Source organism: Larus michahellis, chromosome 1, assembly GCF_964199755.1.
Source record: "Larus michahellis chromosome 1, bLarMic1.1, whole genome shotgun sequence".
Classification (NCBI taxonomy): Eukaryota; Metazoa; Chordata; class Aves; order Charadriiformes; family Laridae; genus Larus; species Larus michahellis.
In genome coordinates this window covers 207,505,804-207,521,378 of record NC_133896.1, presented here as the reverse complement: position 1 = coordinate 207,521,378, position 15,575 = coordinate 207,505,804, and the positions used below count along the sequence as shown (strand labels likewise).

Genomic DNA, 15,575 nt, shown 5'->3' with positions numbered 1-15,575 from the left:
TGCACCCTATCAGAAGCTTAATGTCCTCCTATAACTGCATGTAACTTTGGACAGAAGTTCTAAACCGTGGTGGTTCTGAACTAACGACGGTTTCTGCTCACTGTATTAATCTTTGGTCAAAGTGCAAGACAGCAAAGAGGAAATCCGTAGAGTTTTTAACTGATTTCATTCCACATGTTACCACAGAGCTGATCTCCTGAAACTGAAGCAAAGATGAGAAATAGCGTGCCTATTTGCTATAGAATAGATGGCAGGTTCCAGAAACACTGCTGTGCTGACAACATTCACATTTTTATTGATATCATTCTATTTTTACTGATAGAAATTCAAACAACTCACACTATTGAATTTAAAATGTACTTACACAACTCAAGCTGGTTTTGTTCATTACCACATGATCGTTCACAAAGTGAATGCCAATAAGAATGAAAAACATAAGATCAGGCCCATGTATCCAAAAATTAAAACTCAAAGGTTATATGAAATGTTATACGTTTTCTTTGAAAAAGTGTTTATTTGTAGTGAATCGTGAAATAGACAATGGTAGAGTAAAAATCTGATTATGAAACACATTGACTGTGAAAATTAAATATAAAACAGACCATAGTTCTTGCATGTCAGTATCTACCTTACTTATATAAAAATCAGGCCCTGAGAGTATACAGAACCTTACATGTATGTTGAAATAAGTCAGCATTATTTTGCCTGATAAGGAATACAGAAAGAAGAGCTGGTTCTGGAAAATTAACCTAGGTTATTTTTCCTAAATATAATGATGCAAATGGCAGGTGTATGTTTTTTTAAAAGAAAATTTGCTAAAATTTCTTGGCAATTGAGATATGCAGAGAGCGCAGAATAACACATTCAAAAGTCAGCATTTCACTCCTTTTTGTAATTTTTCTGCTGTCTCTGAGATTGCATAAGAGGCAGTTGAATAAAAGCTGACAAACACTAAGCTTCTTCCATTTTCTGAAAACCCTGTTCTTCTTAGGACCTTCTAACTCAAGTGGGAACACTACAAATGCTGACATTTCATAATAAAAATGAGTAACTGTATTACGGAAATATCTAACAAAGTGTTAAGATTGAACTGTTCAAGTGAAAATGAAAGGTGTTTATGATGCAGTTATTATCCCACATAATTGCAAGAAGAGACATATTTCTATTTTCATAGGTTAATGGAAATATGGATTATAGGTTCTCCGAATTTTCATTGAAACTGATTTAATTTTGACTGGTTTATTGTTCATTGTCCATGTATCCCAGTGAATCCCAGTTGCAAGAAATCTACCTGTGTAGCGATGAACACCATTAAGATTTGCCAGGCCACACTGGTTGAACCACCATCCAGTGCTATCACTGAAGTTACTGCAGCTCTTTACAGACTGTTCTTTAATAGTGCACATTGGCCTGCATCCATCATTATCAACATCAAATGTGCTGAAAGGCATTGAATTCTGGTTATCTTCTTTTCTATATCCTCTAAATGCATCACCTAAGTACAAACAGAAGGATAAGTTATTTATGGAGAAACATAACGTTTCTTACTTGTTGCATACCTCGCAAACTTTTCTTTTGAATTTATTAGAAAAATAGATTTCTTCAGAAGTGGTTCATGAGCATCAAATAATGAGCTGTCAATGTGTTAAATGCATAGGAAAGAAAAAGTATAAAATACTGAGTAATATGGAAGAAGTTGAAATTTGATGGAATATCTTTATATTGTTGCTTTTAGTGATGCACACCAGCTATGAAGGTAAAGGCTTCTGTCCTCAAAGACAGTGGAAGAAAAGATAAAAGAAAAGAGTTGCTAACTTCAGATTTTCCAATGATGCGCCCAAAGCTCCAGAGTCATGAGATAAAACTGAATTATAAAAACACAGAGGTCAGTGATACTGGTTCTGTTGTCTTACTAGAGAAATAATGTTTCTTACAAATACAGGTAGAGTAAAGCATCAGCACATTTAGAGAATAACTATTACATTGGTAATAAGGAACATTCTTGCATATTAATAAATATGATGCAAAAAAAAAAATTTGAAATAGCAGTAAGACATGGTGTAACAACACAAATCTTTACACATTTGGTATAGTTATGATATTAAGGGAGGTCTGGAATTGTAAATTCATCTGCCTCTATATATCAGCCAGTAACTGTTGTACACTGTAGGCCCGATTTGTTCCAGTCAGTTTCTTTCTCTATCCTTTGTACACCACTGTCTGGGCACTTCTGAACTAACCAAAGCAACAACATCAGGAAGACTTCCATTAACATCAGCAAATTTGGGATGAGATAACGAACATCTAAAGAATTGGACCATTAGATAGATACACACAAACACACACAAAATCCCATGCATATTACATATATATTCTGTGGATTTGAATCCATTAAAGTTCCTTTCTTTTCTTTATTAATTTACCCTCTATTAAAGGAGTATTTGTTCAATTATTATCCCATTGAATACCTTGAAGCAATAGAATAAAATTATTTCTTATGTAAAGATGGATTTTGGCATAACCAATCACTACATCATTAACCATTTATCTGTGTTCATTATGCACCAAATAGAGAAAAACAGATTAGAAATAAACATTTTTAATGTTATCTTAATTAAGTATTGCTGTTTTGAATGCATTTTTTTCAAATTAAGAAAGGGAGCAGCTATCTTTAAATACTCTCAAGGGTGAGATTCTTACCAGCATTTCCTGAATAACGCCCCAAATGGATCTTAAAAGAACATGTTTCATCCTCTATCCAAAATCCATCATACGATGCATAGGCATGCTCGTCATTTTCTGATTCCAAATCCACATAAAGACTGAAACTAGTGGCTTTTTGATTTACTATGTGAAAAATCTTCCTCAGTCCAAGCCAAAATTCCCCTAAAACAGAAATATATAGTCAATAAACTTCTAGAAACAGAAAGTGTAAAAGAAAAAAATTGATTCCTCTAATTTTTGTACTTTCCTTCCTGAACCAAGTGTAATAAAAGTTGTCTGATGTCTTTGAAAAACTAATGAAGGTGCAGAGTGATCTTCCTACTTCATTGGGAAATATGTGAGCATCATCTTTTTTCTCTGTCACATTTTTAGAAAATTGTCCACGTGATAACTTCCAAGTGTTCATCTTCAATATGCCTTTAGAAGACCACAAAAACTGGATGTGCTAAAGATCCACTTGATTAAACAGAATTCAGTAGCATTCCTAAGGGCAATACTGAGAAATGATAAATGTTAGCATTCGAGGAAATGCAACAAAACTCAAACCTATTCCTTGAGATTTGCTGCCTCTGTAAATCACACTTTTTTCCATGAAAGGTTGCCCCATATGAGCTGCGCTTTTTTCTACAGTGGAGAAGTTGTGTGCTTCCATTGCAATCCCAGTTAAACTGCTGAAAAAACAACTGGTTTTAGGTGGCAGTAAAGAAGTAATATCACAGTTGTGTTGGTATTAGCTACTGAATTATTTCCATTCTGTTTGTAACTGCGCATGCCCTATGGTGAAATATTACTGATTTTTCTCTGCTTTAAGGAAATATTTCCCAAATGTGATTAAAACCAACTGAAGCTTTTTTTTAAAAATCTGACAAAAAGAGGAAATAAAATTTGTACATTATTTCAGGAAGAAAATTTCACAACATTTTAAACACCTCTTGTGAGACTGAGGACAGGCAATGGCTGAAGACTCTAGGAGGGCGATAGACATTATTGAGAAGATCACACAATAGATTTGATGAAAAAAACCACTTAAGTATAAATAAGACTTTTTAGAAACAAGAGCTCTACTCTCTCTACTATTAAAAATCTCACACAATTTAGTGGAATGTAGCTCACATAAAGACAGCAGAAACGTTGGGTCCAAAGCACTTTAGAGTATTTAAAATTAATACCAGAAAGGTCACCAAATCCATCCAGATATTCAGACCATGTTCTCTGAAATGGAATGATTCCATCAGTCCTTTTCTGAACCACAGTCCATCCACCTCCTTGAAAATCCATGTCACACAAAACCTAAAATAGACATAGTTATGATTAAGCATTCTTGAAGCAGCTCTTAGGAAGAAAACATTTTAATTAAATAAAGGTGGACTATCAAGGGTTTTGCTAAGTAACATACCTTTCAAATATCTTAAGAAAAAGCTCAAAGAAAATAAAATAACGAAGCTGAAGTATTTTCTTGGATGTTCTTGCTGTACTGCTTGGTTTGGATATTTCCTCAACCAGTAGAAACTGTTGTGTGCAAATGTCTGCTCATATCAGATATAATAAATAAGCTTTGATAAATATTACTGTGTATTAATAATAGCATGAAGTGGAAGCAACATGCAATGTCATGTATTAATCATGTAAAATATTACAGATATAGGCACTAACACTGCATATACCTTTGTTTCAGCAAAGCAAAACAGACACAACTTTTTATGTGTTCTCCCTCACTATCATACCTTATTCCCCAGAAATACTGTGTTTGTGACACCTGGGAAATGTAGAGCCCTTAATAAAGTTGAGGAAATGGAAAAAGTGATAGCAATAACCCAGTATATAATAATTTATGTTGGAGCAGAAAAAAAACTCTGTATAAGAAGGGGCCCCAATCCAGGGAGGTCCCAATGTGAACATTTAACAGCCTGCAACCGAGCAGTCCCACTGAATACATAAGATCAACTCAGATTTATGAGTCTTTATGAGTCTTCGCTAAAATTTGTGCCCAACAACATGTCAAATGGCAGTGGTCCAGCAGCCCTCTGCTCTGCTATGGAATATCACATTATGTGGCACATTTTCTCTTCAGCCCATTTAACGTTAGACACGTAATTGAGTTCCCTAAATTAGGCATCTTATTGACCTTGTCTGCCCTGTAATCCCCCTCATACAGAGAAATGTGCATTCATAGCGTGGCTCTGGGAAACCAAGATCAAAATCACCCTCTGCAGATGTCAGTCACCTCCACTGTCTACAGAAAGGGCCCCAAGACCCTTGGCTGCTCTCCAGGGATTTCAGCTGAGTGGAATGTATCCAGGTCACTCGGGGTATTTTTCAAGTACGTCCCCAGTGCCAGATCTTGACCAGTTCTAACAGGGATTAGAAAGTCTGGGCATCCTAATGTAGAAAAGTGCATATTGCACATTTAGGCACTGCACCACTTAAGCTGTTCAAAGTAGTTCTAGGGGAGACCATGCTTAATCAGTTTTTAAAAACAAAGGCTTGTTTGTAGGTATCTCCCGATGTGACAAATATCCGAAGAATTAACCTGGAAAATCATTACAGCTATGGAGCCATTAAGCTACTTGTGATAACAAAAGTTCAGAATATACTGTTGGCCATCAGTAAACCATAACAGTAGGCGGATGCACAAGTGATGGAGTAAAATATGAATTTTTTGTTCATGTTACAGGAAATGTGCACAATGGAACATGTTTCAGAAAAGAGAGAGATTTGCAATCTTAGGCAGTTGCTAGAAGTAGAGTCTAGGTGGAAGTCAGTTTAACCCTCACAAAAACTGTGGCAGTCTGAGCTTTATATGTTGCACCCCTATTGCCTGTACCAGCCAGAAATTTTTCCTGAATCCAAAGACTTGTTCCTTGGCAGGAACACACCAACATCATATTCAGAACCTCTGTGACTTAACAACAGCTTCTCTATGAACAACAAGAAAGCAACAGGACAGAGCTGCAATGTGATCTAATACAACCTGGGAATCTTGGATCTTCAGGTAAATCAATGCCATTGGATGCTCTGAGCAATCCTTGCAACACAAATAACGAATTAATCATAGTAAGGGTCATGTGCACGGAAGAAAATTATGGGCTTTATTCCTTGGAGAATCACATGCTTATTTCAGTCACCCAAGGAGGGTGGAACTGAAATAAAGAGACATACCGATGATTCCAAAATGAATATTTAGATGCAAATACCTAAAACTCATTAAAAATAATCCCACTGCCTCATCTGCTGTCTTGAGAAGATGACTGCATGCTTGGCTGCTCCTCTCTCTATAAGTCAGAAATACAAAGAGGAGACCACATGGTCACAATATCAATCTTCAGTCCAGTATAAATCACTGGCAGTGTTGATAATTCTCAGAAGGAAGAGATTTGGTTCTACATGAAAGGTCATCAGCCAGTTAGATGTGGCACCAAAACATACACCAGCTAAGTAAAAATATGAGATACACAAAAACCAGTCACCGCTCCATAGTTTCTTGATCCCTTATATGCTGGAAATGATGCAATTTTCTTTCTTAAAGCCTTATAACAGCTAATTCACTTTACAGCTTGTTCTATGTCACACATTGTGGAAGGTATGAGGGGCATGACTGTTACAGGTACAATTTAAATTAAATGAGCAGGAGGATGCTTTTATTGAATATTTCTTCCCTTTCCATCTTTAGTGTGTATAAGAGGTATATTCCAAACACCTTAGTTTGTCTGGCCCACCTTAGAAATATCATTGATCTAAATTTACTCATTGAAAAATGTCTCAGAAAGTGATCATGATTCAATTTTCCAGAAACAAAATTGGTTTTAATTGCCTCATGTTTGAATGCTCAGATGAAAGCCCATTTGGGACCAATTTTCTGAGATGACAAGAGCCTGCCACAGCCACTAAACCTGCATATTCTTAGAGCTCCTGGAATTCAGGTTTCAATTAGCCTGATTTAAGCATCAAAATACATACTCACTTTTGAAAACATGAGGATTCAAACATGAAAACACGAGAACAGGATCAAGTTGTCAAAGTAGTTTTCTTAATTTATCTGGCATCTTTATGCAAATGATTCTAAAGACATTTTGGGTTAGTTTCAGTTACGTTTAAAGGGCAGCTTATTGCTGAAAAGGTCCTCATTGAAATAAATTGTTTCATGCTGGCTTTGTTTTCTCTTTTTTAGTTTCGTACTATGGTTTTCTGCCTCTTTGCATTTTTCTTATTTTGCTAGTCTGCAGAACTTCCAGAACTCTTGGCTATTAGCCCCTTAAAATGCATTACAGTTTCTTGTTTATGTTTTAATGTCCTGATATTTTTGTTCATCTATCATTTCTCTTGTACCCTTTTTATGCTTCAACACATGGAAGAATTTGCATTAAACAGTTTTCCTTAAAACAACATTCTTTATGGAACAGACATATTTTAGATATTTTTCTCTGAGAACTTTTTGGCACTATCTTTTCAGTTCTGTGTAACATCTACCAGACAAGAAATGAGACACTCATTTCATAAGTGCAGACATTTCTTCTCATTATTTATTGTTACCTTGTGCTTTTAATCAAATTATTAGGATTTTTCCTTTTGTTTCTTGTTCTCCTTAAGGAACCTTTCCACTCATATAACTGATTCTCAGATTCTGGCAGTAACTTCCAATGTGGAAAAGTGTCAAAAAAATACTTTTGAAGTGAAAGGAACTTTATCATTTCAGATGTATTTGCCAAAAACTGTAAGTGAACTGAGAAATCACTTTTCTCTCATAGATTAGTCATACCATCTCTCAGGAAAAGTAATTTGGGTGAGGTATGAATCCCCCACAATCCAGAAGAAATTCTGAAACAGATGCATTTTGTGCTACGGTTCATCCTGGGGTGAGGCACACAGCATTTTCTTCATACTATAAATACGGTTGTTCTTTGAACACTTCTACCTGTCTTTGCCTTTCTTTTACCTGGAAGAACTTGTGAATGAGTTACAGATCTTTTCCCTCAGCTCACGGCATTGTATAGAGAGAATGACTGATTTTTCTACTAGCGGTCTGCAGAACCAAGTTCATTTTTTCTTTTCAATTGCCAGCATACTTCTGAAGCCTTTTCATAACCAGTTTGAGCTCTTTTTTTGTAGCATTTTGTAGGGTTCCAATTGGCTAGAGATAAAGGGATTCATCCTTCCTTTGTATATATAAAGGAAGACTATAAAGTTAGATATTAAATTTTGCTATTTATTAGCTGGCTTAAACTCCACATTTTTTCCTCCAAAAACTAATGACCCCAGCACGTACTGCAAAATTAAAGGTTTGAAAGTGCCATATCTGTCTTTCCACTATGCATAAGGACTTCCTTAAGTAGAACAGCCTGAAATGGAAATAAACAGACAAAACAAAGTATTCCTTGTGGTTGTATGGATCTGAATGTCCTGAGCCTGAGGAGATTAACCCAAAACTCTCTTCTCCTAGATGAGCAGCATAACTCTGAGCAATTACGGAAAATGCAGGTGGTGATAGGAAGCATGACAGCTGCGGTTCGTGCTGAATTTCATCCTTTTTCCTTTGTCTTAATAATGTATATCCTGCAAACTGGATACAAAAACTAAAAGTTTAGATGCCTCTGTATAACTCTCCGTATAACTCAAGACTCAGTTATAATGATGCTCAGCAAGAGCTAAGCACCTACTCCTCTGCACATCTGCACCTATATTTAAATGCCTATACAATATGGTCCAAGCTATAGGCATCAGTGGAGTAACCTCTCAAGAGAGGACAACGCTATACAGTTATCCAGCAGGATAACTTAAAAAGCCAAAGGTCACATTTTAGGAGCCAAATGGATCAGTCACTTGGCTCCTCAGTTCTCCATCTCTAAAACAGAAAAGAACAGCACTTCTCAATGTCCAAAAGAGGTGCTGGAAAATACCTTGGGTTTTCCTTTTTGGTACATTTTTTACTGTATATGAAAACTGATGATAGGATCTTACGACAGAGATGACATTTCTTTGTAGAAAATGAGAAATTAATCAAAATTATAGTAATGGCAGACACATTTGCATGATTTAATACATTTCTTACTCATCTGTTGAGTAATTGTCAAGGAAAACACTTTAAATCTATTAAATATATTCTAAGTGCATATTCACAAGCAAATTGTGACTATCCTGAGAGAAAAAATTATTACCTCAAAAGGATAATTTGATCCTTCTGGATGGATAATGTACAGACCAGTTGGAGTTTTTGAAACGGAACCAACGGTATCTTTAATATCAGTGCAATCCAACCCTGGAGAACAATGTATTTGAGGAATTTCATTAGCAAAATATGTTTAAACACATACAGCTTAAGCACAGAAATATTACTTCTCTTGGTAATGTAGGAATGATTTCAAATAGCATTTTCCTGTCATGCAAACATTAAAATAATGTTTTGTCAAGAATTTACATTATAAATGAAAATTCTCTGAACTCCATTAAGCTGAGAAAGAAGTATATATTATTTTGTATAGAGAGAGTTCTTTCTAATCTTAACAGATATGATACAGAAATTAAAAATTATGTATCTGTGTCATTTTACAGATTTTATTTGGGTAACACTTGTACTGAGAAAAAGACATATTGTCTGGGGAGGGATGTCTTTTTCCTGCAGATATTTGTATTTATACTTGTAAAAGCCTTTACATCATAATGTATACTTAAAAAACCCTTTGCTTCTAAGTGTTAACCCAGGTCTGTGTTGAACATACTCCAACAAGCAGTTTCTACGACCAGGAGTTCTGCTTAGAGGTAGTTTCCTTTAGCTGGGATGAATGCTACAAAAAAAGATTAACTGTCCAGTGTACAAGTGACTTTTGAAGAAGCATATTGCAAATGCAGAGCACACTTTATTTCACTGCAAAATAAAGTGCCATTTAGCAACATCAGATCACTTACGAACCGATGATCAGACTTGGCATTTTGCATAAAAATCAACAAGATGCTAAACAGGATGCCCAGAATTATCAGTTGCAAATGATTTAAAGTAGTCTCTATGATGATATTCTTAAAACAGTTCACAAATTTTCCAGAGTTTATATGTTACTAACACAGAATAAGTACTGTAAATGTTATAATTGCTTACCTTTGCTTTAATTAGTTCTTTGTCAAGATACAAAGACAAAAAGGGAAGAGGTCGAGGCTAAATGCAAAAAATACTTACCATGAGATTGAACTGCTTTGTAAGGAAGAGTATCCAAATGCTTTCTCAAAACTTCTGCGTTCAAAAGAAGAAGTCTGTTCATGAGTTCATTTACCTGCAAATTCAAATAAAAGATCTTTAATTACATTGCAACGAGGAATTTTACATTTCTAAAGATGTTCTTTTTACTTCTAGTAAGTATAATCTGAAGTTCATTTTTGTGATATGTTAGTGATTCGTACCTTCATTAGTTGAATTGGTCTGATTTTTTACTTTTTTCATCCAAAATCATTTTTAGGCACAATTCCGGTTAATTCAAAAAAAGTCCTTCAGCTTGATTAAGGCTTTTTATCTGTACTGAGTGATGCACAGTGTTTGTAAACTACTATCAGAGTTAACGATAATATAATACGCCATCTGAACAAATACGACAGGACTGGAGATAGCAACTAATGTGGACGAGCAGTCCTCCACTTACCCTGTTGCCATGTATGCCACTAAGTTGTGGACCAGGGGATGCTTATCGCTCCCCATAGAAATGGAACTCACACACCTAACCGAGGTACATGGAATGGTGATAGAAACTGTAATTCTACTGTTTCAATTACAATATAAATGCTTATTTTTCCGCAATTAGACAGTACCTGTAGTGATAAATATTAAACAAAAATCTTTACGATAAAGAAAGAAGTACCTGATTAGAAAGGTAATCCAAAGAAGACTGTTGATCATCCATCATGTTTCTTACTAGCTTTTTTGTACTTCTTGCATATTCAACAAGAGAGTTCTGCAAATTTCCTTTAAAAGAAATATGTTCATCCATTTTGTTATCATAAATCTAGAAATATTCTTGACTTAATAACACCACACTTATTTATGATATCTAAGTGAATATTGAAGGCGTTTAGCCTTAGGGTACCTAAAAGTGTAGTACAGAGACCACAGATTAAAGCCAAAGATGCTAAAAACTTCAGCCTTGCTGGTTGCACTGAAGATGTCTTAAGAAGTGATGGCTCTTCTTAAGATTTGAAGAATAATTTCATCTTGTCCTTGGGCAACTTGGATGACCAGTTAATGGATTTCACAAAAATAAAAATGCAAATGATAAAAGACAGATATTTAAAGTTTCCTGTCATCCTACATTTACTCATTCATTCTGCTAGTCCTGGTTTTTGCCCTGATGCTAAAAAAAAAAAGTAAACCTGTCAGGTAATTAATAATACATATTAAAAAATCATATGGGAAAGACAAGAATTTTGACCATTTTTTTCTGAGGCTGTGTAGTTCGTCAAGGCAGTGAATAGAGAATGTCCTGCATAAGTATCTATAAAAGGCAAGCTAAAGTATAGATTTCCTCCCACTTTAACTAACTAACTAACTCCCACTCAACTCCCCCACACCTAACTATAATGTTTAAATGATGGGCAGACACCCTACTCTTCCTGTCCAATGGAGAGAGCTACCAACATTCAGAGGGTAACGAAGATGTAGGTGGGTTAAGCTGCTGCCTGGATTTGCTTGTCTTCACCAGTGAGTATAAAGAGAGATTAGCATGACTATACTTTAACTTTGTCACACCAGCTGCACCCCAAAACCACGGCACCACAAGTTTTCTGAGCAGTACTCAGCCTGGGCAGCAGGGTCAAAGGCTGTCACAGGTGCTCAAGAAGATTAAAAAATAAATTAGCACAGCATAGCGTAGCATAGCAGAGGATTGCAGAGCGTGGCATTGCATAGCTTGTCGCTGAGAGTATTCTTTATGAATACATACTGCACATGTAATGTTTTTCCCCTCGTAAAATTTTAGCTTGAACATCACATGGTACAAGGCATTGTTCTTTTTGTTTTGAAATATCTGCAGATTTATTTTTCTCTTCTGCCTTGAGTGGTTCCTCCACAGCTCCAACATTCCTTGTGCCCTGTTGTACCAAACAATGGAGGGGGAAATAAATTTATCATAAAACAGATATAAAATAGCTCATTCTGCCGAAATGAAGCAGATTACCCCATGGGTCTTTCTTCAAAACCTGTTTTTTTAAAGCTTTATCAAGTGATAATTGACAGAGCTGAGACCAAGACTTGTTAGGTGTCTTCTGCTTAGCCATACCTCACAAGAGAAAAAATGTCAGAAGAATAATCTCTATAAATTTAAAAAATACCACCAACATTTCTGGTATTCTACCTGTGAGCACTGCGAACTGGAGGCAAGAACTTGCAAATCTTGCATTTAAGAAGCTCACATTTTAGCAATCGCCACACCCAACAAGACATCTCAAATCCTAACAAAGTTATTTTCCCTAGAAAGGAGCAGGCTTCTGGATTTACCACATATTAACAAAACACTTTCACTCTTGCAAGTCCCTAAATTAATTGCTTAGACTCTGATCATAGAAATACTTACACAAGTTACTAATCTATGCACACAAGCAGTCCCAAGCAGATTTGCAGACAAACCCAATATGAAAAAAATACTTTAAATGCTCTTATAGAGGAAAGAATAAAGGGATACAATTCATAGGCACACAATTATCTGAAATAGTAACAAAAAAAGCATTGGTAAAAGTAGTTACACCTATTAATGTTCTCTTAAAATAGCATTTTCATATTTAATATTTTTTCTTCCGTGGTGCCATTTGACATAAAATAAGGGAATGCCTCTGACTCATCACTTAAAGAAATGCTAAAAGTCATTCCTGAAATATGTGTTATTTTAAAAAGACAAAGAAACATATTTGCATTTGAATCGTTTTTTAATTCCATAATCTCAGCAAAGCATTGTAGTATGTTCATATACTGTATTTTCAAATGTAAATCGGACCCCTAGAAACTTAAAGATTTTAATGAAAAAGAAAACTTATTTAGACTTGAATATATCTTCAATATAATTGTTTTCTTTTCCTGCTTCAGGTTTCTCTTTCTGGTATTGGCACTACATTGGCAAAGCACTGAACAGGTTTTTTCCTAATTTTTGCTTTTAAAAAGTGAAAGTAAAAATTGCATAAAACTGTTAACAAGGAGATTTTACCAAAAAAAAAGGTTTATGAGTTATTAATGTAATTGCATTTTGTGTCTGGAGACAAATGCTAGAGAACTAAAAGAATATGTTTCTTTAATTTTGAAATAAGCACAAAATAAAGGAAGAAAAAGTCTGTAAGTTATAAATAGATTATTTGAAACTTATAAATAGATCACTTGAAACTACGGTTTGTTCCAGGGCTTTATCACAGCCACTCACCATATGTTCAATTAAATACTGTCAAGCAAATATTTTTAATCAATATTTATTTTTAAGAAAAGCCAACATGAAACAGGCGATTAAATCTGACCTCAGCAATTCAAGCAAAAACTGTGACTCTGCCAAAAACAATGGTTATTCTGCATTTACAGTCATGCAGATGAGATTAAAAATACGGCCTAACAACTGAGCTGTGATGAAGGACATTAAGACAAAAATGTTCTAATATACTGAATTCCTACAATATCAATGTAGTTTCTTTTCTCTATCTGAAAATACCTGATTCTTCTGAATTTTCATATCTGAGTAAAGCAATCTGCATTTTAAAAACATCTGTCACTTTTCTGAAAAAACATTCAGTTACATTCATTATCTTATCTAAGCAAAGTAATTGAAAATCTTACCGTAGATGAACAAGGCTTGACATTACTTATGACACTCTCTCCTAAACTGAACAAAAAAACATCAAGACAAATCAGTGAAGTTACCCTAAAGCAGTTCATCTTTTACTTGAAGAAATGCAAACGTTTTGACGGGTTTCAAATTTCTGTGGAAAGGCTTGTACGTTATGAAGCCCTGAGTAACTATTTGGGAATGTCTACAGCATGAAGAGCAGCCAACACATCCCTCCTTTAATGCCTGGATTTAATAAACCACATTTCAATTGCACGGTAGATTTTATGTGCTACTGCTTGTATCCTGAGAGCAATTACTGATTATCACCTTTACGTGACACATCATTGTAATAAAACTGTTTTTCTTATGCACTATTTTTGAGTATTGGTATAAATATGGTATTGAGTAGTCTGAGCTACTTGAAATGTTTTTATCTTTTTACAAAGGTTTTTGTCACTAAAATTAAGGCATTTACATTGGTGTCACGGTAGTGCACTAGAACTGGCTGTGGAGGCGATTTTAGAATATGTCCTAAAAGCAAATTCTGTATAGAAAACTGAAAAACATTACTTTAAAATAATACTTTGGGTTACATTGAAAATTGTTTACCAGGAGGACAATAGCAGTCTAGCAGTCTCTTGGTCTCACTGGTTGCCCATCCTTAGGAACAAAAGTATTCAGAGTGGGACAATCATTCAAATACAATGATTTTACACCTGAAAAATGTCAAAATACAAGAGAATATCCTGAAAAAGATTAAATGTAGTCCACAGAAACTTAAATAAAGCTATTTAAACTTACAGTTTCCACATACTCAAATCCACTATTTTTGTATTTTAAAAACTGGATCTAAGATTTTAACCAAAAAGCAAAATATTTGGAAAGTTTATTTGGAAAGTTCATAAAAGTCCAAAGATTTTCAGCTCCTCATGCATATTAGAGAATTTAGTTTGTGATCTGGCTAAATGAATGAAACCTCAGCTTCTAGTCTACCGCTGGGAGACAGACTGTCTAGAGAATCATCAGAATACACTGTTCAACATCCCCTCACACTGGTACAGCCAGACAATGTTCCAAATTGGTCTTGATACGGTGTTCATCTCCATCCCTCTCTGAAGTTGGAATACACTGGAAATAGCTTTTGCTACAAGGAGATTTGAAAGCAGTTGGGAGAAGGTGGTTAATACAGCTTTATATCCAGATTTTAATTTTTTTTTAAACGTTTTTATATCAAGTGTTTTTCTTCAAAATTAGTAGCTAAAGGGCACGAAGAACCTGTACCTGGCCTCTTCCTGAGAGGAGCACATTCAACTGCCTATGAAATTTTTAACAACTTTGGTTCTTCAATATCTCTCAAAATAAAATTTTTAATTTGTTCTAAAGTACTGCACGGCACATTATAGTTTTCCAAGATAAGAGTTACTAGAATTTAACTAGTGCATCAGTTAATGCTGTCTTAAAAAAAATGCCTGTTGTGATCCACAGTGCAGTCTCAGGGAGGTAAGAGAGTTGAAAAGATTTTTGTAGCTATCCATGTATGACATTAAGGGGGAATGAACAGTTTTTATTTCTCTTCCTATCCACAGAAATAGGAAGAGGAGACAAATTTCAAGGTTAAAATGGTCAGAACCTTGGCTGAACTCCTCCCATGCAGTTGCCTACACAGTTAAACTGAAGCTTGGAAGAAAGTTAAAGGGCATTAGCGGATTAATCCCCCCTAGAACAAGAAGGAAAGAAACAGGCGTTTCTGCAGCAGCATAGCTATGCTCCAGCCTTTAAATAAGATTTGTAATGAATTCAGAATCTGTCTCACAAAGATTTAAGAGGTGATCTTTACCCTTCACTGGAATATCAGTCGCTAGCCCACAGTAAAATTTATGAAACTTCTTTCAAACCAGCTGCCAGAGTGTGACTTTCCATTTTGTAACCACTTGAGATCAGGCTGCTTGCTGTCCGAGTAATCATATGGTTCTGAAATACATGGTCCTCAACTAGTCACCTTCTCATCCCAGTCTGGAAGACGTGAGGTTACTCACCACCAGGAATTATCTAATAACCCTAAAGGAAGGCCATGAA

General features: G+C 35.2%; 1 protein-coding gene across 1 annotated transcript; it reads right to left on the bottom strand.

Moving 5' to 3' along the window:
- Positions 1-271: 271 nt before the first annotated feature.
- ANGPTL5 (angiopoietin like 5) lies at positions 272-13,644 on the bottom strand. The gene is made up of 8 exons (XM_074572977.1): positions 13,508-13,644; positions 11,640-11,787; positions 10,563-10,666; positions 9,890-9,983; positions 8,877-8,977; positions 3,894-4,014; positions 2,701-2,886; positions 272-1,495 (listed from the first exon to the last, which is right to left on the bottom strand). The coding sequence occupies exons 1-8, from the start codon at positions 13,604-13,606 to the stop codon at positions 1,176-1,178; spliced, it is 1,173 nt and encodes a 390-aa protein (XP_074429078.1). The 5' UTR covers positions 13,607-13,644; the 3' UTR covers positions 272-1,175.
- Between the last annotated feature and the right edge of the window lie 1,931 nt (positions 13,645-15,575).

Excerpts from the sequence above, each read along its gene's own strand:
- ANGPTL5 (XM_074572977.1), bottom strand. The coding sequence starts at position 13,606 with ATGAACTGCTTTAGGGTAACTTCACTGATTTGTCTTGATGTTTTTTTG. Across the intron at positions 10,667-11,639 it reads GGAAAAACATTACATGTGCA|GAAATTTGCAGAACTCTCTT; the intron begins GTATGTATTCAT and ends TTTCTTTTAAAG. Across the intron at positions 8,978-9,889 it reads CAAAGCAGTTCAATCTCATG|GGTTGGATTGCACTGATATT; the intron begins GTAAGTATTTTT and ends ATTGTTCTCCAG.